The 26,755-nt window shown below is 40.9% G+C and overlaps 1 protein-coding gene across 2 annotated transcripts; it reads right to left on the reverse strand.

Annotated features, from left to right (window-relative positions):
- Window positions 1-935: 935 nt before the first annotated feature.
- LOC140945052 (lysophospholipid acyltransferase 1-like) lies at window positions 936-22,776 on the reverse strand. 2 transcript variants are annotated; one of them, XM_073394120.1, is made up of 15 exons: window positions 22,625-22,776; window positions 22,019-22,164; window positions 20,222-20,299; window positions 18,500-18,592; window positions 17,146-17,201; window positions 15,375-15,429; window positions 15,016-15,148; window positions 13,727-13,750; window positions 13,045-13,135; window positions 10,301-10,402; window positions 8,869-8,972; window positions 6,112-6,176; window positions 5,194-5,338; window positions 4,523-4,680; window positions 936-1,971 (listed from the first exon to the last, which is right to left on the reverse strand). In XM_073394120.1, the coding sequence occupies exons 1-15, from the start codon at window positions 22,688-22,690 to the stop codon at window positions 1,749-1,751; spliced, it is 1,539 nt and encodes a 512-aa protein (XP_073250221.1). In that variant the 5' UTR covers window positions 22,691-22,776; the 3' UTR covers window positions 936-1,748. The 2 variants fall into 2 exon arrangements, with proteins under 2 accessions (XP_073250221.1, XP_073250222.1); XM_073394121.1 differs by lacking the exon at window positions 10,301-10,402.
- Window positions 22,777-26,755: the final 3,979 nt, after the last annotated feature.

Genomic DNA, 26,755 nt, shown 5'->3' on the forward strand with positions numbered 1-26,755 from the left:
TTTCTTATGTACAGTAGGTCTGACACTCATCGCCAGGTTAGACAATCAAGATAGCTAAAGATGGCCGCCCGTAACGCAAAGCGCTCGATCACGACGATCTTACGGAAAATAGGGGACTGTTAACGGTCTATTAAATTTGTAACGAGTGAAACAAGAGAATGTTTTGTTTTCAAGAACCAGTGCGCTTCTGAGTAATATATCAATAGGTGACGTCAGCGTGATCCCTGTACCTGGTAAGGATGAAGATGCAATGATGAATATGTGAATTTCATATATTACAACCGCTGAATTAAGATGTAAAGAAGACCACCATCGCATTGATAAGCTTAGTGATAGTTTAAACAGTAAGGATGAAATAATGACAATGATAACGACGATGGTAACAATGATAAGGACAGTTTCAGGAAAAGGCTGCTAAATACTCACGGAAACTGAGCGATTTCTCGTACGCTGATTGGTCGAGAGCTATATTTAAATAAGAGTACAGAGCATGGAAATGACGTGATGTTGGCGCAATTCGTTTTTCTCTTTTTCGCACGCGATTTTCCGAGAAACTTTAGCCTGGGAGCGAAGCGAGCTGAGCGACGAACTGGAGAGGGTGAAACCACCATTTCCCCTCCCCAGACTACCGCTCGTTTCGCTTCACTGGCCGATATATATACTGTATTTTTTTTTTCGCCTTTTTTCGCCGGCGGCACCAGACCCAGGTGAGAGAAACTTCGACGGAAACGGGACGTGAAAACTGTCAATGTTATTGTAAAAAACAAATCGACAATAATTTTTCATGGTCTGTGACCTTATCGACCATGGACTTTGCAGGGAAACCAAAGCGCTTTTTGAACATTCTGACATCATTTCTATGGTCGATAAGAATACAGACCATGCAAAATTGTTGTTTATTTGTCAAATCGTGAGTAAAAACCATAGCCAAAGAGATTTTTCATTAGTTTATTAAATTTGCATCAAAAATATCGCAGACCTTTTTAGGTTTAATACCATTTACTTGGGATTCCAGAGATTTACACATCTTTCCTATAAAATATTCTCCAGTTGTGGGAATAAATATTTTGGAAATTATATCCGCGTTTTATGTTACTGTTTAGGTGTCATTGGTTCGGAGTAGCTATTGCAGTTTTATATTTTTTTAAATCATTTTTTTTAATGTACCTTGCTTTTGCTTGAAAGAAATGCAAAAAACAGATCGTGGAAACTCGTTTCCCATTGTTGTAGTTTTAGGAATGGTGTCTCCAAAATAATTTAGAGGAAAAGAGTTTGAAATAATACTTTTAAGGAAAATAGAAATATTTCGCTCACTGGCAAACTTCCCAAATAGGCAAATCTCCAACTAACACCGAATTGCGCAGATATAATTAGAATTTGTAACCGGTTGCGTCTACAAAACTGGAAGCCGTACCGCAAATTTTAAACAATTTAGCATGTTCCTTCAGCAAGAGCCAACCACCCAACAGACTCCATCTGCTGCCAATAGATGTCACAGCGGGTTAAACATTCAGTCTATTTTTAGATTGGCCTTTTCACGCAAAAGCGTTGCAGTGTTCTCTACTACTAGAATCGCATTTGCTAAAGATCTTAACCTTCTCTGACTGGTTGAGAGTGTCTTTAGTGCAAAAGATGAGACCCAAAATAGCTTGAAAGTCTAACACAATTTGACTCAGGCCACAGAAGAGAGATGGAAACTCCGAGTTGATGGAGTCCGGCGTTCAGTGAAATTATGACAATCTGAAGTACTATGATAATTTCGCGCTACGACTGTGGCGAAAAAGAGCATTGTTATTTGCAATTCGCGTTACAGAGACATCCTTGTTGCTTTCAGTTTGCACTTCTTGTCTGGCCTGTTGTGACGTCACCGCACCATTGACTGCTTTGGCCTCATGGGAAGGTTTAGGTCTCCCTCCGGGGATGAAAATGATCGCACCAATCAGCAGTATGTGTACAATGAAATACGTCGACCTGTTGAGGTAGATTGGGTTTGGTCATGAATTAGGAAATTGCCACAAGTGATGTCTGAAACACGACGGGCAGCAACAAAGAGTCTGTTCCACTCTCGCAGGACGAAAAGCGAGGGTGAAATTCGGAAAGCGAGCAGGAAGCGAGCTAGGTTAAAGTGTTGGTCAATTTGAAAGTTTTAAAATGCGCGTTGTAAGAAGATCTTCATCCGACGTTTTCGGCAATGTTACCCTCTTCAGGGTACAAAATTAATGACCGTTATAGATACTGTGCGGGGATTTTAATCTATCATTACCACGGTTAAAGTAATATAGCCGCCCTAATTATTCTTAATATTTTTCCGGTTCTTTTCTTGCGCGCGACAGTAATTTTCGTTTGCCGCTATTAAGAGCATGGCAAAGGCTAGACAACTAGAAAAACTTTCACTGTGTAATTACGGCTAGTAGGATACTAAGGTCCTATTCCTATGTAATCCCTCTCGTGACATGTTAAGTAACAAGACAGCAAGAACTGATTAAAATTCAGATAACGTTAAATTAACATGACATGTTCAGTTTAAACAAGGTAGAGCTGGTCCAAGCTATTTTAAACTTTTCATTTTTTTCTTCAGATCTTGACATTATTGCATGGTCACATATTTATGGGATATCCAATAACGGCATCTAAAAGACTTTTTGATGAGGATATCGAATGGAAACTGAAAAATAAATGTGTGTATGCTCTCCAAAGTTGTAACCTTCTGAAATTTCAATTACCCGCTATTTTTTAAGAAGGACAACTTGAGAAGGATTTTGTGACAAACGAGGTCTTTATGCCAGGGGAATCCAGGAAAGCACTCCCTATAATGGCCTAAACGGGGAGGCTCCGTCCGAAAGCAGGGACCGCGGAGCAAGGTGAAAAGTGGGAGGGCTGACAATTGAAAATAATTTTTCAATAAACGATCAACATACACGGTCAGTTCAGATTCAATGCAAGAAAAGACGCAATTACAATTTTAGTATAGAAAATACTACACTGAAGTGATCTGAAAAATTTCCAACTATGGCCGTTCAGGCGCTCACTGTTCTAGTAATGTAATTCTTCTTGCCATCGAATGTTTCATTGATTTGAAAGGAGAAAGACAAAATATAAAACTTTTATCCACTCAAAACAACTACTCAGCTTCGTCTGGCTTGAAAAAGCTAGTAGTTTTCTTCATTTCGTCTGATAAAACTGATAAAAAAAAACTCTGCCCGAGCTGGAAGTACAAAACACGCTGCCGAACGAAGCGAAGGGGTGGCCAAGGCAAGGCGTTTGATCAAGGGACAAGTCGGCCCCACGGAAACAATTACCGCGAAAAGCACAGGAGCCCCACAAAATGCCTGGCGTTTGAAATTAAAGAAAATACAGAGAATATAGCGGAATATAGACGGAAAAAAACTTGTTTCAAGTCTCTTTTTTATTTTAATTATTTTTTCTTTTTAGCGCAAAAAGTGGGGGCGGGGGCGCAAAAAAGTGGTGGGGCCACGGCCCTACCAGCCCCTCCCCCTCCGCGGTCCCTGGAAAGGGGTACCTTTCTCAGGTTTCAGGTATATGAAAGGGTAGGGATTTAACTAGTTGAAGTGTATGAAACGGGAGGGAAATCTGTCATTTCGATCTGTAAAAAAAGGCCCAAAAGGGCTTACAGATGCATTTTATGACTGTGTAGAGGTCGACAAAACGTTCTGGTTTGTGACTGATTCGTATGTGCGACTGATTATATTTTAAGACAGTGCATTTATAGCAATTAAAAGGGAGAGAAGGCTCTAAACTAGGTATGTGAAAGGGGCAGCAATTGTCAATAGAAGGTATACGAAGGGCAGGGGTGGATTCAGGATTTTTCGTAGGAGGGGGTGCACCACTAAAGAACTACCCTGATTTTAACTACCATTTTTACGGCGTTAAACATACCGTAAAATTCCGAGAATAAGCCCTGGGGCTTATATTTTTCAAAGGCTTGTTTTGAGGGGGTTATTTTTGGAGGGGCTTATATTCGGAGGGGCTTATCTACGGAGGGAAATTTGGGTTTCAAAATCGATTGGGCTAGCCTCATAGTTGGAAGTAAATTTACCGTTTTTGCTTTGTTTTACTTTGTATTTGAGGGCAATTTTCCAAGTACAAGCCCTTGGGGGGGGGGGGGGGGGCTTATATTTGGAGGGGCGATTTAACGGAGGGGTTTTTGCGTTACCGGTTTGGGGGCTTATTTTTGGAGGGACTTATACACGGAGTGGCTTATTTTCGAAATTTTACGGTAAATTCTTTAACCTCGCCTCAGGTCTTAGTTCAACACCAGTAAACCACAAAGTTTTTTTTGCAGAATACCAGTTGTATTAGAAAACCGCAGGTAATCTCAGTGGTGGAGGGGGGGGGGGCGCACCCCCTGCACCGTCCCCGTAGGTCAGCCCCTATAGGGGGTACCTTGTTTGTCAAAAATGGTATAAATAAGAGAAAGGAGTTGGACCTCGGGGCTGAGCCTCCGCGTATAAACCTTTGCTGAGTACCCGTGTAATATCTTATCATTGGTAAAACAGCTTACCTGTAGAAAGTTAATGAGAGGTCTAACCTCAACAAAAGAAATGGCGTAAAGCCATACGATCCAAACACCACGTTACAAGTGACCCATTTGAGTAATTCAACCAAGCTATTTATCACCGGAGAACTGATTTGGAAAAAGTGGCCGAATGCATATCGCACCTGCGAAAAGACAAATGTACGAATATTAAGCGGCACTTTGCCCTTTTTTCTTCCTTAACACAGATTTGGGCTACGACGACGGCGTTTAGGGACTAACAACCGAGTGAGTTGTCTGTGTGCTTTCGGTCAATTATACACTACAGTTTATAAAAAGAAGACTAGCGAGCCGTTTTAAGAGACCCATATGGTTTTTTTTTTTTTCAAAGCTCAAAATCGATGTCAGAATCCGTACTTTGAACTTGACTTTGAACAAGATGCAATGAGTAAATTCTTGTTAATCAAACAAGAAACTGAATAAATCGAATGATTTTCGTCGTTTATATTTCACTATTTCCTAGTATTAGTCTAACTGTCTAGCGGGGCGTCTATTAGACAGGGGACGTTCATTAGAGAGGAGTGTCTTATAAAAACTAATAAGAAGCGTAGCAGGGAAGGCGTTTATCTGAGAGAAGGCGTGTACTAGATCATTTACGATAGGTATTGGAAAAGAGAGTCACAATGGATTTAACTTACCTTTCTTGTTGCTACGACAATTAATACAGCGACAATAAATGTCAGGTAATACCCTGGATAAAATCCATGCCATATGGTGGACACAACGTACGTAACTAAAGTCCTCTGATAAGGCGGCAGATGCGGGACTCTGTCATAAACCGTTCTGTCAAAGAAGAATTACCGTCTTCCTCCAATAAGCGCCTGGGCGCTTATTGGAAGGAGGGCGTTTAATCGAGGGGAGGCGCTTATTACCATTTCCTGTTGGTAATCAAGCATACCTTAGTTCCATTACACAGTTTACTCACAGAGTTATAGTGGCAATAGAAACAAGTTTACCTTGTGTACCCTACTACTATAGAAAGTGATGGGGGAGGGGAGGGGGGCGCTAGTTTGATTTTTTGGCCTTGGGGGGGTGGGCGTTTATTCAAGGAAATACTGTAACAGATACCTGATATCAGAAATCGGCTCTTGCTGTTACGCATTATTCACCCCTAAAGTGCGAAATATTGAAGATAAATTTTTAAACTTGAAAGTTCCTCCCTTTTCCAGACTTGTTCTCACTACGTCCTGCGACAAGTTTTGATTTTAGACCTTCTCCGCATCTACCGCGATACTTTTAGACCTTTCAATGGCTTTTTCATAACTTATACTTCGAGTATGCTCATATACGAGGAGGAGCTTCCACTTTCGCGGTGAAAAAGTGCTCTAAAATGCATCTAAAATTAAACCGGGCCGGCTTATGGGCTTCTGTAAGCGTTTAGCTGTAAAAATTTGAGAGAAAGTAGACTGGTAACGAGTCTGAGCCCATTCATTTTGTGCTGCCCAGACCTTCCGGTTTTTCCAATTGCCCGCGTGAACGAGCAGGTCTCACGAATAAATATCATCGGTAACACGGGTATTGCTGACGTTTAAATCCCCAAAATAAGGTTCATTTACCTTCTAAGCCAAAGGTTTGTTGTCATGTTCCAGTTTTGTATCATCCTTCTAAAGTTTGTTGACGTCTGCGCAGTACCGCCGGCAAATTTTATTCAGATGTAAAGAAAAAACACCATGCAGATATAACAAACAACGCAAAAGACGACATCAACAGTTTTAAGCTTTTGACGAAATTTTGCTTTTACGCGGTACGCGGTCATTTTCCGAGAAAAAAACACACAGGTAAAAAAAAAACTAGAGAGTGAAAATAAAATAAAAGAAGATTAAAATTAAATGATATTATCTTTGACAAATAACTTGAGAAGTTTTAGCAAGCCTGCTGCCTGCCTTCAAAGGACTACGTCAAGATTTCTGCATCTTGAAAAGTTCGGCCAAAATTGTTTAAGTTTGTCTTTGGTTATCCAGTAACTATAAAACATCCTTAATTCTCTGTTGTGCACACTGAACATCTGGTTTTTCTCTATATTACCAGCTATATACCTGTTGTAGTTAATTTCCGTTTTAACTCAGGTAATTTTTGCTTTTCTATTGTTTTTGGGTGTGGTAATGTATGCTAATGAAGTTGAAACAAAGGAAAAATGAAAATTACATGAGATAAAAAATTAACCACAACATATCTTTTTTTTAAATCTCAAGTTAATTTTCGAAGTTGAAAACCATGATTTTAATACAGTCAAAACAGGGGCGGATCAAGGGGGAGGGTGCAGGGGGTGCGCACCCCCCTGAGATGACCTGCGGTTTTCTAATACAACTGGTATTCTACAAAAAAAAAAAAAAAACTATGTGGTTTATTAGTGTTGAAGTAGAGCAAGAGACGAGTACACCCCCTCCTGAAAAAAATCCTGGATCCGCCCCTGCAAAACCCGTTAATACGGACAATAATGGGGCGTTAGAAAGTGTCCGTATTAACGGGGTGTTCGTATTAAGGGGGTAGATTTTAGAGAAAATGTAGGGGCTTTCTTTTCCCAGGGACAAAGCAAACTGTCCGTAATAATGAGGTATTAAGCGGGTGTCCGTAAAGCGGGGTTTGACCGTATCACCACAGAGCTCCTTTTAATTTTCTTCAGCTTGATCTGTCAGGATGATGGATGGAGTGTTCCATTGAATGTATTCACAAAAAGATTGTTACAACAGGGCGTATTCACTCACGTGGTCAGCATCTATGCTAATTTATAAGAACAAAAGAAAGCTTTTACATAAGAAAAGAGTTCAATTCCGACAGGGTTGTCTTGGTTCACCATCATGGCTGCCGTTTCATTGTTTTGGAACACCAATATGGCCGCCGTGACGTCATGTGAATACGCTCTCTTGTTGGTGAAGGGGATAACGGATCGCCTTCGGCTTCGGCCACAAGAGATCTGGGTACGAGATTGTCTTCAAACCTGATTTTGAATCATCTGGGACACTATGCAGTGGTGGATCCGGGATCCCTTGTCACGCGCACGAGACCGGCAATAATAGTACTAATCCGACGCAGGAATTATTTGGAAAGGGAGACTGCAAAGATGGTCTTATTAAAAAAAAGAAGGAATTTTGATTGGTGCGAAACGAAACTGCTTATCTATCTAATCAGACCAACACGATAAAACAAGGCGACAGACGGAAGCAGATTTTCATGACTCTAAACTCTTCTAAGATTGGGCCCCATGTCTGTGTAATGAGCGGTAGAACAAGGCTTTGAGTGTCGAGACCGAATAGGCTGATTTAGCAACAGAACGGGAAGGTCAGTTGACGACGGCGCGCGCAAATCAAACAACTGGCTTAACCAATTGCAGACGGGCAAATTGGGCACCGGAAGTCGTGTCTAGTCTTCTCCTCGAGCTTTCCCGTTTTCAACTGACGTTCCCGTCCTGTTGCTAAATCAGCCTAATGTGCCCGTAAAGGCACGGTAAAACGGGCAACAAAAAAGTGCAACCTGTTTTGCAACATTGCTGCAAAACGAGTTAAAAAGCGATGTTGCGCGTTTTACCTCCCACATTTAAACCCGTCATGCAGCAAATCAGGTTGTTGCAGAAAGGAGAGAGTAGTCCTGCTTTTTTAATCAAAATCTGCACATGTTGGAGAGTTTTACCGGCCCAAGGCGAACTTGTTTTGCAGCAAGTGACGTAAGTCCCGTGTATGGCATGACTCCCGCGTTATTTTATCCAATCAAAAGTCAGTATTCACGCAACTTGCAGCAACCTTTATCTGCTACAAGACAGGTTTGAGGGTGGGTGGTAAAACGCGCAACATAGCTATTCAAGTCGTTTTGCAACAATGTTGCCAAACAAGTTGCCCGTTTACCGTAGCTTAAAAGCCGGTGTAACTGCGCGAGTCCCTATTTGTGGGAGTTCAAACATCTGTAACTGTGCCAGGGATTTATTTTCTGCTCATATTGGCAGGGTATCTGTAATATCAAGGTGTTCGCAAGGCAAGACTGGTTAATTCCGTCAAAACCAGTCAATGCATATTCAAAAATACAGTCAAACCCTGCTTTACGGATACCCGCTTAATATGGACAGTTTGCTTTGTCTCTCTGGGGAAAGAGAGCCCTTAAATTTTCCTCTAAATTGGACCTGCCGTTAATACGGACACTATCTATGGCCCCCTCAGTGTCCGTATTAAAGGAATTTGAATGTACGATCAATCCAGCAAGCCCGAAGCAGAAACGAAGACATTCTGGAAAAACTAAGGTGAAGCAACTGACGTGTGATTGTATCGGTTTTTGTTCGTTTGGTGGCAAACCGATTTCCTACAATGTTTCCCGCATCAACTGACCTCAATTACAATTACATTCACATTTGTCACTCCATTCCATAGCTCCTCTCCTTTGGCATCATAGCCGTTAAAGCCTAGTCCGCATGCGTTATTCCCTGCATCCGCTGTTAAGAGAGAAAGGACAGAAGTACATTACTAAAAGGAAGTACTGACGGAAAAACAAAGAAACGTACTAACAGTTATCGGGATCGGGAGTCAACTGTACTCTTCTTTGCGTTTTCTGTCAGTATTGTGCAGTAATGTCTTGCTGCATACTCATCCATCAAAGCGATTGGAGAATCCATATGGTTTATGCACTAGCTTCATAGAAATGAGAAACGTACTAAGAGCTCCAATGCAGTATGGTTGGTCATGCCCGCGGGGATCATGTATTAGCTTGCATTTACTGATAATTCTCAAAGGACCCAGAGACTTAAGGAAGTATAATGTGTCAGTATGATGGTCATAATTTGCAGTTACTGTCGTAATTTCTACTACTTTTGCCGACGTAATTTGCATGGAATGCCTATCGCAATTTGTAAGGAATGGCTGTAGCAATAAGCCATGCACATTTCTTCTGTAGTTGGTCTTAACCTCTTGGGCTAAACACCGCCCTCCAATAAACGCCGCGAGATTCGAGTTAGCGAGGGTTCGAGTTATCGTGAGTCAACTGTAATTAAAAACCTGCAAACTGTTCCAAGGGTGAAAAAAACATAACTGAATATTTCAATAATTCTGTAGTTAAATATGATTGCCCCCACGATAAAAGAACCCCTCTGCCCTATCGTAACTTTGAAGTAAGGGCCCTAGACGTTAATTCGAGGCTACTGCCAAACGGGAACTTTGGTACCAGGCTTACAAAACGCGGCAATGGTCAAGATTGTTGGCCAACAACTCCCAGCATTGCTGGATTTTACATGTTACGTCCGTTTGCACACCCTGTTGCATGTTGTTGCGTGTTGTTGGAAGTTGTTGCGCAAAGTTTGAAACCGGTCAAACTTTTCAGCCAACAATTCCCAACATTTCTTTTGTTCCGTGATCACCAAAGCGTAGCGCTACAATGTTGGATCCGTTCGCACAGCTCTTCCAACATTGCTGGGGACACGCACGCTTATCACACATGGTCTCCACAGTCTTATGGGTTCTATCCTTCCCATGATGCACTGCAGGTCTCAACATTGTTGGCCAAACAATGTAGGGAGTTGTTGCGTCGTTTGCAAGTAGCTTTAGGCTGGACGCTGATTTGAGATACAGAGAGAAGCAGGTAGTTACCATGAGTCAACTGAAACCCAGTAGTTCAAAAGGTGGATAACGCTATCCAGTGGATAAATCCCTAATCCAGAGGATAGTGCAATCGGTTTTTCCTAATACTTCCCAGCTAGAAAGTGATTTATCCGATGGATAGCACTATCCAACCTTTGAACAACCGGGGCAAGAACATTTCTAATCTTACCTATGATCCAGGCAAAATAATATTTTAATCGAGCAATGAACATGATGAAAAATGACACTGCCATTCTCCATAAGAAAGAACTATTGGCGATGAAGTAAGGATCTGTATAAAAGATTTGAAAACAGGCGCTAAGAAGGAATAACTGATAAAAATGCACAAGGGACATATTCACAGAACTAGCTGCTAAGAAATAGAAAATCTCAGTGAAAGCCAGTCAATTAGGCTCTGATAGATTGTGCTAGCATAATTTTTGGCATAATTCGTCACTACGTGCATAATTTGCACTTTTTGGCTAGTTTTGTAGCTTAAAATTGTCATTCATTTACCATGCAACCATTTTTATGCCGGAATCAGTGTTACTGGCAAATTTAAGTGACAAAATAATTTTTTTGTCTGCTTGTTGTCACATTCATGGGACCTAGGTCCCACACATCCACAGGACTCAAAGTATGCGCATAACTAGCTCGGTTACCTGCTGGTTGTTAATTGTTTTAATCTTTATAGTCATCAGACAATAAAGTATGCACTGTTGAAGTTTCTAGGTGTAAATAGGGTAAATGAGTTTGTCTTTTATTTGTTTGCTGCATATAGTTATTGAGGTGTTTTTATCAAATTTAGTAGAGGCATAAATTCTGCATTTTTGTTAAAATGAGCTTAATTTACAAAGACTAGCATAATAATTGGCATAATTTTAGAAATAAACGAGCACTGCTAGTGGCATATTATGCTACTTTTGCGAGCACAATCTATCAAAGCCTACTTAACAATTATTCCTCGAGCCTGAATGGGCTCTGAGTCAATAGCCCATAAGGCCGAAGGCCGAATGGGCTATTGATTCAGAGGCCATGTGGGCGAGAGGAAAAATTGTTTAGTAAAATCCAACTAGTTGGTCAAAAATATCGAGACAAAAAATTTTTAGCTAGCAAAACGCGATTCAGCCGCCATTGTTTTGGTTTTCAAAGCCGGCGCTTTTCGCTAGAAGTGGGCTATAACATATAGCCTAGTAGTAGCTCAACCAATCAGAGCGCAGCATTGATAAAAGACCACTAGCTGGATTGACTAAAGTCAATTAGTTCGGTAAAGTCAGGCAGTATCTAAAAAGGCTAACTCAGCTGATCAACCAGTCAGTTGGCCAGTCACTGAGCTAGTCAGCTAGTTAGTCAGCCAGTTAGCTTATCAGACAGTCAGTCAGTCAGCCAGAGAGCTATTTAGTCAGCCAGTCAGTTGGTCACTGAATCAGTGAGCTAGTCAGTTAGTCGCCCAGTCACTAATCAGTCAGTCAATTAGCCTATCAGTAAGTCTATCAGTCCGCCCGTCAGTCAGCTAGTCAACAGTTAGTCAGTCCGCGAGTCAGTCAGTCAGTCACTGAGCTAGTCAGCTAGTCTGCCAATCAGTGAGTGATCTATTCAGCTAGTCAGTCAGTCACTTAATGAATGGTAAGCGAAAAAACGGTTAGGGATGCGTAAGTGTCAGTTAGATAGCTTATAGGATCATGTTACAACAAATTATCAAACAGTGTCATAAATGTCGTTGAAGAAACATTCTTTTCGGGTGTATAGCCCTTCTTCAGTGTTCAGAAAACCGTTGTAATACTATACGCAATTGTCATTAGACAAAAAAAATGAAGCACGTGCACGTGTAAATAGTCGCGCGAGAGAGATGTTTTGTCACGGTTCAAATGAAGCTGAAATTGATATTTAGTCCTTTCGGCTGGACGGTTCCTAGCTGAAAAATCATCCCCATTTCACGCTGCTTCGGTTGGATGTTAGCTCCACCGCAAAGAGCCAGACCACGCACCTGGGTATCAGAGAAACTGTGTCCTGTGGAGTTGAAATATTGCGCCACAGGACACCCAGGATTGTTGTTGCGTAGACTTTACAAATGTTCGCTAAAACGACTCCTGAGGTTTCGTCAGTTTCACCGATGTAATGATCGCCCCATGTAAGGGAATCCGGATTCCAGAATCTGGGAAATTTTTGCTTGTGGAATCCAGAATCCTGGCCTTTGGAATCCGGAATACAGTTTAAGGAATCTGGAATCCCACTAACGATTGGAATCCAGAATCCAATTTTCACTGACACCGACTAGAATCAGTAGCTGGAGTCCGGAATCCACGGCGTAGGATCCAGAATCCAAGACTGTCTTGGATTCCCTCACATGGGCCGATGAAGAAGAGGGCATCAGTGAATGGAAAGTGTACACTTAGGGCCTCGTATCTCAGGGACAGAACTGATGTGATGGCAGGTGTTGCCGATGAGTCAGTCAATTAGCCTATCAGTCAGCCTGCCGGTCAGTGAGCTAGTCATTTAGTAAGTCAGTCAGCCAGCCACGCTATCAGTCAGATAGTCAGTTAGTCAGCCAGCCTGTCAGTTAGTATGTCAGCCAGTCAGACAGTTAGCTAGTCAGTCAGTTTGTCAGTCAGTCTATTAATCGTTGAAATAAATAAAGGGAATGCTTTTTAAAAAACTGTGGTGTAGCGTCGTTGACGGAGTGAAAAATTAAAAATTTGAGTGAAAAACCAAATTGGCCACCATAGATCAGAGAGAGATTGGGAAACTAACAGGACCTCTCAATCTCTTCAAGATGGACAATTGAGATTATCAACCGTGTTTTCTATTTTTTTCTAATCTTTGAAGTTTTCCAGTACGGTAAGTGCGTACTGACATACAGGTAGCTACGCCTCTACATTCAACCACTAATTTTGGTGCATAGAGTGAATTACGATCTGTTTTTGAAAACTTTACCTGCGTTAAGCTCGAAAGGAAACACTTTCGAGCCAAGAAGAAAAAGGATGACGCACAACAGACTGGAAGCAAGTTTCTGTAAAGTGGGTACCTGTTAAAAGAAGGCAAAAACAATAACAATATAATTTATAAACACCATTGAATGTTGAAACAAAATCATGTGTTGCTTTAATTTGCACTTCTGAGAATGGCTAGGAAATATTCGTGAAAAACTGCCCCTACATTCCACCACCTTCCATGTACTATAATTGCGGCTGCGGTGACATGTATTTTACTTTGAGTTCTGATTGGCTTAAAGGATTGACTAGCTTAGTTTTAAGTTTAAATTATCTCGAACAGCTACAACTATAAGTCTCTTGTTGCGTTTACTACTCTGCGCCCCGGCCTGCGCCACAGACGAAATTAAACTCTAGGTTAAGTCCATCTGCGAAAAAGCGCCAAAATCCTTGTTTTACCCCCTTCCCCCACCCTGGTACCAGGATTTGAGAGCGCGCCATGATTGGCCTGTTAAAGAGCCATCGTAGATTTGCCAATCAGGTTGAAGGGAAATTCGAAACGCACTTCCGGTAATTCGTTGAGTCCGTTGGGGGCCCACAACAAGGACTTCGGCGAAGCTTCGCAGACATTACTAACAGGAGTTAAATTACATCTGCGACGCAGGCTAGCGTTTACTGAGTCTTACCGTAGGTGATGGCTCTTTGTGTCCCTAAATTAAGAAAAATAATAACAAGATGAGACATCCCGAAAAAAGCAGGCACACAACAGCATGATACACTATTCCTTGTGTGATTACTCGCTTGATTGCTTGATTGATTTAGGGACGACCATTATAAATAACCGGAGTGGGGGAGAAAAATTTTTGGTGCATGAATTCTTTTCAAAGCCCGCTTGTCTGCAGGAATTTTTTCTAGGGCATACGACTTATTGTTTTTAGGTATCACCACTTGCAGGAGTTTTTTTTTAAGACAAGTTTCCTTTGCAGGAATTTTTTTGGAGAATTGTCACCCCACCTCCGGTTTTTTCCAATGGTCCGGCCCTAATAGGAAGCATAACTTAATTTCTAAAGAGGTAAACTCAAACGCTAAAACAACAATTATGGCTTACTGGAGGTGGTCGATAGAAGAGTTTCCAAAAGACAAAGACCTAACTAGGAGGTAAAAAACTGCTAAAAATCTCAAAACCAACCGACTCGTTGCGCGCGACACTGAGGAACCTGTATATAACAGCTACCCAGGAGACTTTTGACACTGGCTACTTAATACAGATAGCTGTTTATGAAAGAATCGACCTACCTATCTACCTATTTAACTACTTACCTACCTACCTACCTACCTACCTACCTATTTACCTACCTACCTACCTACCTACCTGACTACCTCCTACCTTCCCACCTACACGTTGTACATTAAAAATATGTTTGCATTTCATTCGTTAACTACCACTTGCGAGGCAATCATAGTCTGCCCCTTTCCATGTCACAAACTACGACCTATGGCCGCCAACTGTTCAGTCATTTAGCAGCAAACTCAGTTAGAATTCTCCTTCTGACGATATTAGGTCCTCTTCTCTTAGTGATTCGAGAAATAAGATATGGAGGTATTACTTTCCTTTATTAATAATTTAGGAATTTGAATATCTATTGTGTGTAAGATACTAACTAACAGCTACACTAAAATGGAAGAAAAAAAGTTTATGTACTGGCATATAGGTAAATACACCAACTGTGAATGGCCAAATATCAATTTTCATAGAGCGTCTTGCAACGACACTTCTTTAAAAAAAAAACAACGAGACAATTGACGCCCGGTTAGTCGATCTACATACATTCCATAACGTTGGTAACTTGTAACTGTGAGGTAGTAATAACCTCAACGTTATGTGACGAGAAAAAATGACCTTTACTAAGAAAGGAGTCAAGGACCCCTGTTTAACCCCTTTCATCTTCTGTATCAGCTGACTTTATCCCCTGACCTTGATCGTGGCTTGTGCTATGTCGCGTCCCTCTATGAAGTCAATGTATTCCTTATATGAACATACGGGACCTACAAGCAACATACTGTGATGGAATATATAGCCATAGTATTCCAAAAAAGAGGGCATGCGCCTGAAAGACAAAAAAAAATTAGAACATCACAAAACTTATAACAAAACCGTGATGAATAAACAAAATACCCATAAGAAGCTTCCGATAGTATCGCCAGGACTGGTTACGAATCTTACCCAGGTCTCCCTCTCTTTCTCCAGGGGACGAGAAGAAAAGAAAGGCCCTGGAAACGAGGTTCAATCTTCCCTGAATTGAGTTGAGCAATATAACAATAAAAACTACTTACTTAATACGATGTTCTTTTTGCTCTTCTGTAAGTTCATTTTCTTTTCTCCCAAGCCCTGTGAATTAACGTTATTGCAGCATGTTTATGAAGAGAACATATCGAATGAATTTCATGACAAGACTCAGGAGTGGTTAAAGGGATGGTACACTGTGTATACAAAAAGACTGAGGGTCATCCGCGCTCCTATCGAATCGAGCCCGCTACTTGTCACCGCTCTACCAAGTGAGTGGCAGTGACAATTAGTCTTACGGGCGATCCGTGCCTCTTGTTTTCTTGCAATTTTTACACACACGTATAGCTTATTGTGGTGCATGTGCTACACTGAAGGGAACTGCAGAATCTTCGGCAAATCTGCCTTTACGGGAAGAATCAGTGGACAAACTTGGTTAACCGCAGTCGCAACGGTAGTCATACTGATGTCTAAGTAGAATCCACAGGCACCCTTTTGGCGCAACTTTTCTGACTACAGTCAAACCCCGCTTTACGGACACCGGCTTAATACAGTCATCAGTTTGCTTTGTCCCTGGGGGAAAGAAAGCCCTAACATTTTCTCTAAATTCAGAACACTTAATACGGACACTTTCTATGACCCCCTCGGTGTTCTTATTAAAGGGGTTTGACTGTACTTTATCTTATGCGTGATGCGATTGTTTAACTTTCAGTTAAAACTGAAACGGACTTGATTGAAGCATGCATGTATAAAAAGTTTTGAGACGGAATCCATCAGAAAATTGATTAATTTTAATTTTCAGTGGACAAAAACCTTGTACCAGCATAATTTCAATAATATCGCATTCTTTTTCACATTTTTCAAGGGCTCTAGATGCAATTAGTTATCTGTAATAACAACAAAGAAAATTTCTCGTGTTAAGACCCGAGAAAATAAATGTTAAATTTCACAAAATGACACCTTACATATAAAATTTTCAGAATTTTACCTGTGTTTTCACATTTCTTGGGAAATTTGACATTTATTTTTTCGAGCTCCCATGAGAAATTGTCTTTGGTGTTATTACAGGCAACTAATTATATTTATAGCCCTTGAAAAATGTAAAAAAGAATGCGATATTTTTAAAATTATTCTGGTGCAAGGTTTTTGTCCACTGAAAATTAAAATTACTCGATCTCCTGATGGATTCCTTTATAAAAAGTCTCAAAAGTTCCCCCCTCAGCCTGCACCGGGTAGCTACCGAGTCCCGGTGAGCAAACCCTAACATAAGAGCGACATTACACAATTTACATTCATACTTCTGTTCTATGGAAACTGTAAAGACCTCGAGTTAGTGTCCTCGTTAGCGAGAGTCCGTAATAGCAAGAGTTTATTTCAGTCAAAAGTCTGTATTCTAGTTTGTTTTTGCCAGGGATTTAGCTGCTGTCCGCATTAGCGGAGTGTCCGTTAGAGCGGGGTGTCCGAAAGGCGCAGAGATCACTGTACTTTTGATACGTTATAAGCCGAGAAAAGACTATCAATAACTGTTGCTGCTACAAATGTCTAAATGCAGAAACTGTTCACCAGTACGATATCTAAAAATACGTGCACTATCACAATTATACCAAGACACCAGGGAACTTACAAAAATGTAACGCAATCTAAGCTTAAGCTTCCGTACTATGTTGCGTTTGATACGTTGTAGACGTAACAGCCCTCCAATAAGACACCTCTACTGACCCCGCAACGCAATCTACATTCATGCTTCCGTCAAATCGGTTTTAAATTTTTATACGTTATAACTCTCCTTCTAAAGCGCTTAGTTTCTCATGGACAACTCACCATCATGTAAACTAAAAGCAACGTATGTAACCTTCTGTGTGATAACCATCAGCCGCCTGGTGGATCAAATAAGAAAAAAAATTATATAAACTACAATGCTTATACCGTAATAAAGCTTACCTACTGCTGATACGGGGCATTTCTCCTTCGGAAACATGGTATAGAAAAAATTCATGAGTCGGACTATCAGTTTTCTTGTTTCCTTGTAATACCCATTCAAAATCAAGGAAAATGTAGCAATTCAAAAGGGCGACATGTGGGAAATTTAGGAGCTAAAGACAAGTTAAAGAGTTTTTGGCGATTTTCCGACCATGCAACCATTACTATATTACAAGATTTTGAATAATTTACGACCATTTCCCCATGGACTTAAGGGTGTCTCCAAAAACTCGCGCGAGACCCTGATGTTAAGCGCCAAACAGGAGATTGAAGGAACTGAGGAGCCCAGGCGGACAATATAGCCCATGATACCCACTCGTGTAGCCAATCAGATCTCAGGATTCGCCTTATCTTGCTCCCTGGCGGAGACAGCCATATGACTCTCTCCTCCGCAGAGGCTCCCACTAGGTATCCCAATGAAAACAGCAATACTCGAAAAATAGAAAGCGCGCGGCCAACCTCGTTCCCAGGGTTCTCTCCTACCCGTCCCTACGGAGCGAGAGAGCGGGTAGAAGAGAGATCCTGGGAACGAGGTTGGCGCGCGGCGTGCCCCGCGCGCTTCCATTTTTTTCACCCAGCCTCCTTGCCACACAAAGAGGCCTCTGCGGAGGAGAGAGGCCATATAATAAAACTAGAAACTCATAGGGGGTTAAAACTAAATGCTTGCTATTATCAGGAGCCGATCCGTCGTGCTTTAATTTTCTCGTCAATCAGACAAGGGATCAGACTAATCATTTCAATTTCCTGAATCCTCCGCTCCAAAGCAATTTACATTCAAAAATATTAATGACCAACGCCCATGAACTTGTGTTCCATTTTACGTCAATAGGTGGTTTAACACTTTGACCGGCACTCAAGCGAAACGATTTAAAAAGAAGTATTAAAAACTTACGGAGGCGAATGAGTTCCGCTCAAAACTCACCAGAGAAATAAGCCATTTCCGAGTTCCAAAAACTCTCACTTTCAAAGCGAAGCTAATTGCAAAACCGTTATTGTGAAAATGAGTTTTATTTGCATGAGAATAAAAAAATAATTTTCATATCAATGGCTTCGCACCAGGAGCCGGCTCCTGCTATTACCAAACCGTTCACTCTTGAGCAAAACCTCCGCCTTTATAACGGATTGAAATTGAATCGGGTTACAAATAAAGTCTGAACTGGAACAATAAAAATTTAAAAAATTCTACTACTCTTACCCTGAGTAATCAAATCGGTTGATTCCATATTCAACAAACATTCGGTAAAGCTGTGCAGCTGATAAACAGATGAACGACACTACAAACACCACCCTGTAAAAAGAGACAATCGGTCGACAGCGTTGAGGCTGTCTATATCAACGGCATAATCTATGGCGCACTAACAATTAAAAAGATCTGTTTCAGTTCCAAAGTGCCAATTAAGCTCCGCAGGCCAAAGTCTGATTCAGCCCCTTCTGAAGCCATTTGAACACAATTTAAGGCAAAAGAGCACCATCAAAAAGCTATTCCAGCCCACGCCGGTACCCATTTCAGCCCTTGGATCCAAATCATCCCTGGGTAATTGGACTGCCCTGACCCTGATAAAGAGAGCCAAATGAGACTCAAAAATATAAAGGGCTGTATTTTATTCACCTAAACGGTCCCATTTTTAGGGCTAAAACAGATCTTTCTGATTTACAGTGTGAGGCCGCCAAAGGAACATAGTTCATAACAGTTCTAAAAGTTTTACATGAAACGTAGTCGCCACCGAGTCCATGACCTTGAAACAATCCTATGAAATGGATTTTCAACATTGCTATAAACTCTGGAGGGTCCTGAATGGCTGGGAGAGAAGGTATGTCCCTAAACACTGAGTGACCTTTCTCAAAGACGACTACGAGGATGATATTCGACTTAAAGTATTTTTGGCGTAATCGCAAAAAAAAGACGCCCCGGAAAGCTTCATTTTACTTTTTTTTTCACCAGAAAAGTTTGATGGTTAGTTTTATTGCAGGAGGTTATGTTCTCTCCCAATTGCAAAATGATAAAACTTACAATATTTGATACCCCGGTAACTTGTTTTCGCCACTACGACATTTTCACTAAAACCCATAGTAGAATGACGAGGATATCGCTTTTTCCCACCAAAATGACGCTGGTTCATCCACGCGCACAACTTAGTCAGTGGTATTGAGGAAATCTCCTTCTGGTTGTCGTGTTCGTCGAGAGTCTAAAGGTCTCTTATATTGCTCTGCGGCTACTAGTTAAAGTTTAGCTAGAATCTATGCATATAAAATGGCAGAAACCCGACCTTTTTCATCAGGTGAAACCAAGAGAGGATAAAGCTCTCTTGGGTGAAACAAATAAGCCTGATTCTCTCCCTGTGTCAAAGTTCCTAATCCATTTTTCAAAAACATACCTACCGATACATTTATAATGCGTGTGTTTTGGGGGGGGGAGGGGTTGGGGGGGGACTACGGTACGCGTGATTACCAACTACTATTTTAACAAAGGAATGACTATTAATTTCAACTTTACGTTTCTATTAAAGGTTTAGCCAAAGATTTATTAAGGGCCTGTTTACATGAAGGTGGGGGACCCCAGGTAGGCGAGGTTACCCGCTTAGGTGGGGTAACCCGCCTGTCCATATAATCTCTCATTTTAATTTGATCACGTTTACATGATAGGTGGGGTGCGAACCCGCCACATGTTACCTCACCCATCTGGGCTCCCCAGCTCCATGTAAACAGGTCCTTAGTTTTCATTTTACTCTTCGTAAAAGGAAACTTAATAAGTGTCTCCCTCAGTTAGGCGCCCACCTTCCAATGAGGGGCCCTCCTTTTAGCCCTAATTTTAAATTAGCGCCCGGGCGCTTATTCGAGGAAAGATAGTACTCAGAAGAACGTCTATCGAAAAACTGTCATCTCCAACTTTGTTTATTCAGGAGGTATTTGTACCTACTTGTGAACGTCTTTTGGATTTACTCTCCATGTAAGGCCGTAACAAAGTGTACTCACAACTATCAGTCTAAGTAACTCGCTGAGGAGAGACAAGAAAAGAAAACCAATGATGCAGACATATTATGATGAGCAGGGTGTTAGGCATGTTGAATCTATTGTCAGCTTAGCATAGTGACGCACTAATAAAAGCGGCAATAAAATAAACCAAATCAGCGTTTTCGTTAGTTCGGCGCAAGATTTGCATTACCCCTTCCTGTTTCACGTTCACCGCCCCTCTCCTTACGATGAATCTTCCAGCTCAACTTGGCTCCTGGCGACGCTTTTAACAATCCTCTCAGCCCCTCCCCTTTCTGAAAAGTCTTAGTAAAATAAAACTCGTATTTTTGGCTCACATTAACTACATGAGAAAGCGGTCTACTGGGTCGTTGAATACCGTAAATGATCTAATAGAAGCCAACTCGCAAGTAAAAAACGTCGCTTGTCTAATAAACGCTCCCCCTTACGCCTTTAAGTGTGTGTTAGACACCCCTCTCTAGCTAATAAACGCCCCTATGAGAGTTACTCCAAAATGCTAGGAATTAGCAGAAAGAAGCAAAGTCATTCAATTCATTCAGTTTCTTGTTTAATTGATAAGAGTTTGCGCATTGCATCTCGTTCAACGTCAAGTTCAAAGAAATGATTTTAACAACGAAAGTTAAACACACTTTTAACGGCGTAGACGTATCAATGGATGGACTATGGTCTGCTGTTATACACTGTATACTATGGTGAGGTATTCGCCGAATGCATATTAGTTTTGTGGAGTTTGTCACAGTTATGAGAATATACGCCTCCTGTTGGGCCCCCACGGTCGTCTATTAGGTCATTAACGGTAATACACTTTTTTCGCAGGATTTGTCGAGTGAAGACAAAGTTTAGTTGCAAACGGAGAATAATAATACAAATTTGGTAGCCTCAAGGTATATTAAAAGGGAAAAGGCCGTCCGTCGCTTAAAACAACAACAACAACAACAAAACTTTCTGGATAAACAAATAAAATTACAGAAATATTGCCCGCAGCTAGCAAGGATATTGGAGGAGGAACAATGGGTGCAAAATATAAAAATAAAGACTAAGGCTATTAACTAAGGAAAGTTTACAGTTTAGAAATAAATAAAATAAAAATCGTAATAAATTATGGACGAGGACTAGATAACAGACTAAAGAAAAAAAGAATTAAACAAATAAATTTAAAAGTAGAAACTAAAAACAAGAATTTATTTTTCGACATGTTTGGCTAATTGAACCTTTTCAATTACGGTGGGCGTTTCAATATAGTCATCTCCTGAATTCAGAATATCAAAAAGTAATTTGCGAAGTGTTTTTTTTTTTTCACTTATTCTTGGGGAGATGTTGGATGTCAGGGTATCTCATGCCACAGCTAGCCCCAAAGCGAGAAAAAAATTGCGTTTCCATCACTTGTACCCAATCTTTCCCCACCAATTAATGATTAGCAACTTGGAAGTGGCGCAAGAGCGTCACGCAGGGATAACTTTTCTCAATACAACAGACAAAAGTCTGTTAAACTTGTTATAAAACGGCTATCGATATTTTCTTTACTATATTAAAAAAACTACCAACGTTAAAGAAACAATCTGGAGGCCTGTTGATTATTGTTGAGACGTCAGTATAATTACCACCGGGGTTCCGTGAGTGTCACGGCGAAACTTCGAGGTAATTTATGCAACAAGTGAAGCGAACAGTAGATGGTTCATTAAAAAATAATTAATTTAAGAGTGAAGTAAACAGAGATTCTTACCTTCCAAAACAGATCCATCCGATTATTAGACCCCATGTCAGAGAGACAAGCAACCGAACTTCAGGAGAAACTCTTCTCGGGTGCAATAGTGTTCGGTAAACAGCCCCAAGAGGAAAATTTAATAACATGCAAAAAATGAATTGCACCTGAAAAGACATCATAAGAATAATTATTTTAGTGGTGATCTTGAATATTCTTCAGGGAGCCGATTTGAGGCAATGTTTAGGATTCTCGTATCAGATTTCGTCCAGTAAAGAAGACAGTAAAACTGTGAAAGAAGACAGTCAACATCAACGAAACAAGCCTTACATTTTCCAAAAGTAAATGTTTTTAAATGAGAGACATTTGGAATCAATGGATCAATAAAAGTCGTACACTACAACTAGCTTTATAGGCGGAATAAAAGAACGTATCAGTTGGTTTTAAATTTCGTAATTTAAGGTTTAACATTATAAAAATAGTCGAGTCTTTTCAACTGCACAGATGTCGTGACGGTCGATCATCGACGAACAAATTAAGCCATCGACCTTGCATGGCATCCTTCGTAAATACACTGAACTGCGACCATTAAGGAGAAGACAAATATTAATGACCTTCGTTGGTTACCTGCTCTATGGGAAGCTTTGTTTGTTCAGAAGCCCATAGGAGAAACTCTCGTAGAAGATAAAACATATTTTTGACTTCCAGTTCCGATCCAGTGCAGTAAAATTGCACTCGATCCACGACACGTACGTCCAGACTCAGTGCACACTAGACACTTGAATACACGCGTCAGTGACTAGGTTTATAATAATATATGATAATCTATTCTGCCCAAAAGAGCATCGAGAAACGTAAACCGGCTTTCTACCATTTGACAGTTTTATTGAGGACTCATCAAGGACTGCGTAAATGCAAATTTGTGAAAAATGGGGAAAAGAACAATAGCAAAGCTAAACTAGTTCAGGCTTCTTTTACTTCCAGGGGTTTGCTTACATTTTAAATTAATCGCCCTCCCGGGGATCGCACTGCTGGTCCTGAATCAACCAACTGTGACCAAAATAATAATACAGGCTTAATTCAAATGACCAATATTGGTTTCAAGGAAATTTATGACCACGTCAGTGTAAATAGTTTATTGACGTGTAAAGGCCGTTCCTATCCAAAAAAATTGCACAGGTTACAAGCGCCCGACAGAAAAAGGTTTTTGTTTTTGTTTTTGTTTGTTTGTTTTTTTTTATCGTTTGTTTGTTTCATAAATATCCCTTAAATACAGCTTTCCGGGTCTTTCTTTTTTTAGGGGCCGTCGACATATTTACTTCCCCCCCCCCCCCCCCCCCCCCTTAACGTCAACTGGGCCCAGTTGTTCAAAGGCTGATTGGCGCTTAACCAGGGATTAAATTTAACCTGGGTTTCTGTTTCTTGTGTTCAAAAGCATTTTCTCGGATGATTTTCTCTGTTATATTTAGAGCTTTCAATCACCAACTTGTAGACAAAAACAATTAAAACTGAAATGCTTTTCAAGCTTTCAAATCTGAATTCAAATCTCGCACTAACCCCGGGTATCTTAACCCGGCTTTGAACAACTCGGCCCTGGACGTTTAGGTCAGACCCCCCATCCCCCTCCTAAACGTCCACTTGAAATTTTGCTGCCCCAAAAGTTACTGCATTCCAGAAGGAATACTGACATGCACTTTACATATTTATTATTCAACTTCACTCAGTAGAGTACAAATATTTCACGGTATTTGTACTCCAGGGCCGGGTTATTCAAAGCTACTAGCCTGTAAAGATAACGCACGGTTCGTGCGAAATTTGAATTCAGATATGAAGGCTTAAAAAAGTGAATTCAATTTAATTCTTTTTGACTAAAAGATGGTAATTGGATGCTCTTAAAACTAACGCAGAAAATATCCGAGAAAATGCGTTTGAAAGAAACAAAAAGAAACCCGGGTTAAATTTAACCCTGGGTTTTGGCCTTCGCACAACTGGGCCCAGAAGACTGGTTTGACCAGTTTTATTCTACAAACGTCGCACATGCCAGAAAATGAACCGTTTTCCGAAGAAAAAAAAACGGAAAAGGAGCCAAATTGTAAGCTTAAGTAAAACCGAGTTTCTAGAGTAACGTCAACCGGAAAATACAAAGAACATACAAACTTTATAAGTTCAAGATAAAATAGAAAAGATAAAACAAACCTGATGAAGATGTGTGTTGAAGACGGTCGGTGATGGTGAAAATCCGTGAAAGAAGCAACGCTTATTAATGAGGGTCTCAATGGGGTTAACCGATAGGAGTAAAATGGCCAAAAATTTAGTCGATAGCCGTAAAAATTGAAAAATTTTAACCGTTAGCCGTAAATAGAGTAAAAAAGAGTTAACCGTAAAAGAAAACTTTTCCCTAGATTCCCTCACTTATGGTTGCGTTTTTTATTTCCCGGCTAGTGTGACATCCATACGCACGTTGGGCAAAGCGCCTTTTAGGTGTTGACCAAGACCTAGGCTCCATTTTCGCCGCTCTCTCAGGGAACTAATTTTTTCCATAGCGAAAGTGTGGCTTCTTGCTGGGGATTAATATTTGCGATTTTCAGGAGGTCGAGCCCTTGAGACATTAGTGAAACAACACGCAGAGATGTCACTGTTTGTAAAACACGTTGCCGATGAACAACATTTCCCTGTTTTCCTCTGACGCTACGGTAGACATTGCCATGCCCAGTCCCTGTACGGCGTCTTCCCACGCAATCTCGGTCAAGGTATTTTGGTGGCAAACTCGCATGGACCACGTGACCCGAAACGCATTAGCCGCGCGGAATAATGAGGCCCACGGACAAGGCAACGGCAGACAGTCGTTCCATACAGTCCTTCGCTATAATTAAAAACACTGGACACGGGAATTTTGTTATAGGTCGTTTTCGTCTGAGGCTAGCCTGTGTACAGTCGCGCCCTCCCCACAGACACCCCTTCTCCGATTTTTTCTGAGGGGAGGGGGCGGCTGTACACAGGCTATTTGGAACGGATAATCCCGTCTTCAAACTGTCCGTCGTAATTGACGGATAAAGTCAGGCGGATTGTTTACTCAAAATTAAGGCTATTCCATTTTCGAATTAAGAAGTATTACCTATCTGACGCGAATCATCAAATGAATAACCCGTCTCACACAAATAATCCGTCTCTAGTGTGAAAACGGCCATTTCTGTTATAATGAATGTCGCACCCTGGCCTTGAGTTGGACGTTTGCTTGTCTGCTTTTTCTTTTTCACAAAGATTATTTTTAAATTGATTATTGACATTTCTATGTGTAAAATTATATTAGAAGAGAAATACTTTATAAAAAGTATGATCTATCAAATGTTAAAATTTTTCAAAAGAATAGGTTGTTTCATCCCGAGATGATCCAAAGACCTTTATTTTGATTTAAAGATACAAAAAATACAGGTTGATTAATATTTAACTTTTTGAAACAAAAGAAGTTAATTTTTAACTTTTTGTTAACCGTAACTGAAAAAAATTAACCGATAGCCGTAAAAGAGCCAAAATTTTAGCCGATAACCGTAAAAGCCACCACCCCATTGAGACCCTCATTAATTAAAATCCCCGCCGAGGAACTTAGCAGTCTTCACCTCCAGTACTTTTAAAATGTGAGGAAACTCCGACGACAAGGTAGACTTGTTAGTATAACCTGGGGAAGATGAGGTTTCAGGCCAGGTTTGTCTGCGAGTTGCTCTTCGAAAGTCCTTGACTGTATAGTTACGTGGCAGAGTTTTCATCTTGCCATAGCGGAAGATTTGTTCTGCTCAGTTTTCCAACTTGCAGTCCGTTTTACGCAACCGAAAGACCATCACATTAGATCTCTGTTTACCTAGCAAATGTTTAAAAAATTGAACCGCCAAGCGCAGACGAAACTTGAAAAAAAATTACCGAGTAAACCAGTTGATAAGTTTTCATTTTCGACCAATCAGCAACAGCGTTGATGAAAGCGCGCGAAAACTCACCCCCTGCTTTGCCCCCTGCTCCCGCCTTCCGCCAAGCGCGTTACGCGAAGACGACTGGGGACCAGTCAGGGTCTGTTGCCTTCGGCCCAACTTCGGCCTCGATGGATAACACCCTCCACGATCTGCATAATTCTTCACATCCTACTCGGCAGCCTCATTCAATAACTGCTAAATATGCCTATCGTTTTGCCATTTAATAGACCGGTGTTTTGTTTAGTGGAAAAACCTTGGTGTATACAGCTATTTCGAGAAAGGTTGTCGGAAAAAGAGCACGCCACAATCCCGAAAGGCATTGTGGATGGTTTTTAGTTCACTGTTTTTCAAAGAAATTTTAAAGAATGGCACGAGAGGCCATGGACGTATGTTTGCATGGGCTAAAGGAAAGTAACAAAAGTAGGTTAAACAGCTACAGTGTCAGGAACAGTGTATTGATCATATCCCATATTACCTTTCGGGATTGTCGCGTGCACAGTTTTTCCGACGACCTTTCTCGAAATAACTGTATAGTTACGGATCCGAGAAGAAGCGGTGACCGTTTTGCGATTACATGACCGCGAATCACTTGCCTAGTACCAGTCTTCGAACTTCAGTAAAAACCCACCAAACTTTCAAAAGAACAAGCCAAAATTTTAAAAGACAATCGCGAAAGTCATAGACATAACTACGCCTGAATGCCAGAAACACGAGTTAATGTCAGACAGACTGGAGACCATGAAAAACAAGGAATTTCTTGTTTGTTTTCTTTTTACCAAATGGTCAGTTGTGACTT

This window comes from Porites lutea, chromosome 8 (genome assembly GCF_958299795.1).
Source record: "Porites lutea chromosome 8, jaPorLute2.1, whole genome shotgun sequence".
In the NCBI taxonomy this organism is placed as follows: domain Eukaryota; kingdom Metazoa; phylum Cnidaria; class Anthozoa; order Scleractinia; family Poritidae; genus Porites; species Porites lutea.

Bases quoted from the DNA above. Each gene is read 5' to 3' on its own strand.
- LOC140945052 (XM_073394120.1), bottom strand. From the start codon at position 22,690: ATGTTTTATCTTCTACGAGAGTTTCTCCTATGGGCTTCTGAACAAACA. The intron at 13,136-13,726 runs GTAAGACTCAGT...TTCTTTTAACAG, and splicing joins ACAAAGAGCCATCACCTACG to GTACCCACTTTACAGAAACT. The intron at 5,339-6,111 runs GTAAATGAACCT...CTTCTTTGACAG, and splicing joins ACAAACCTTTGGCTTAGAAG to AACGGTTTATGACAGAGTCC.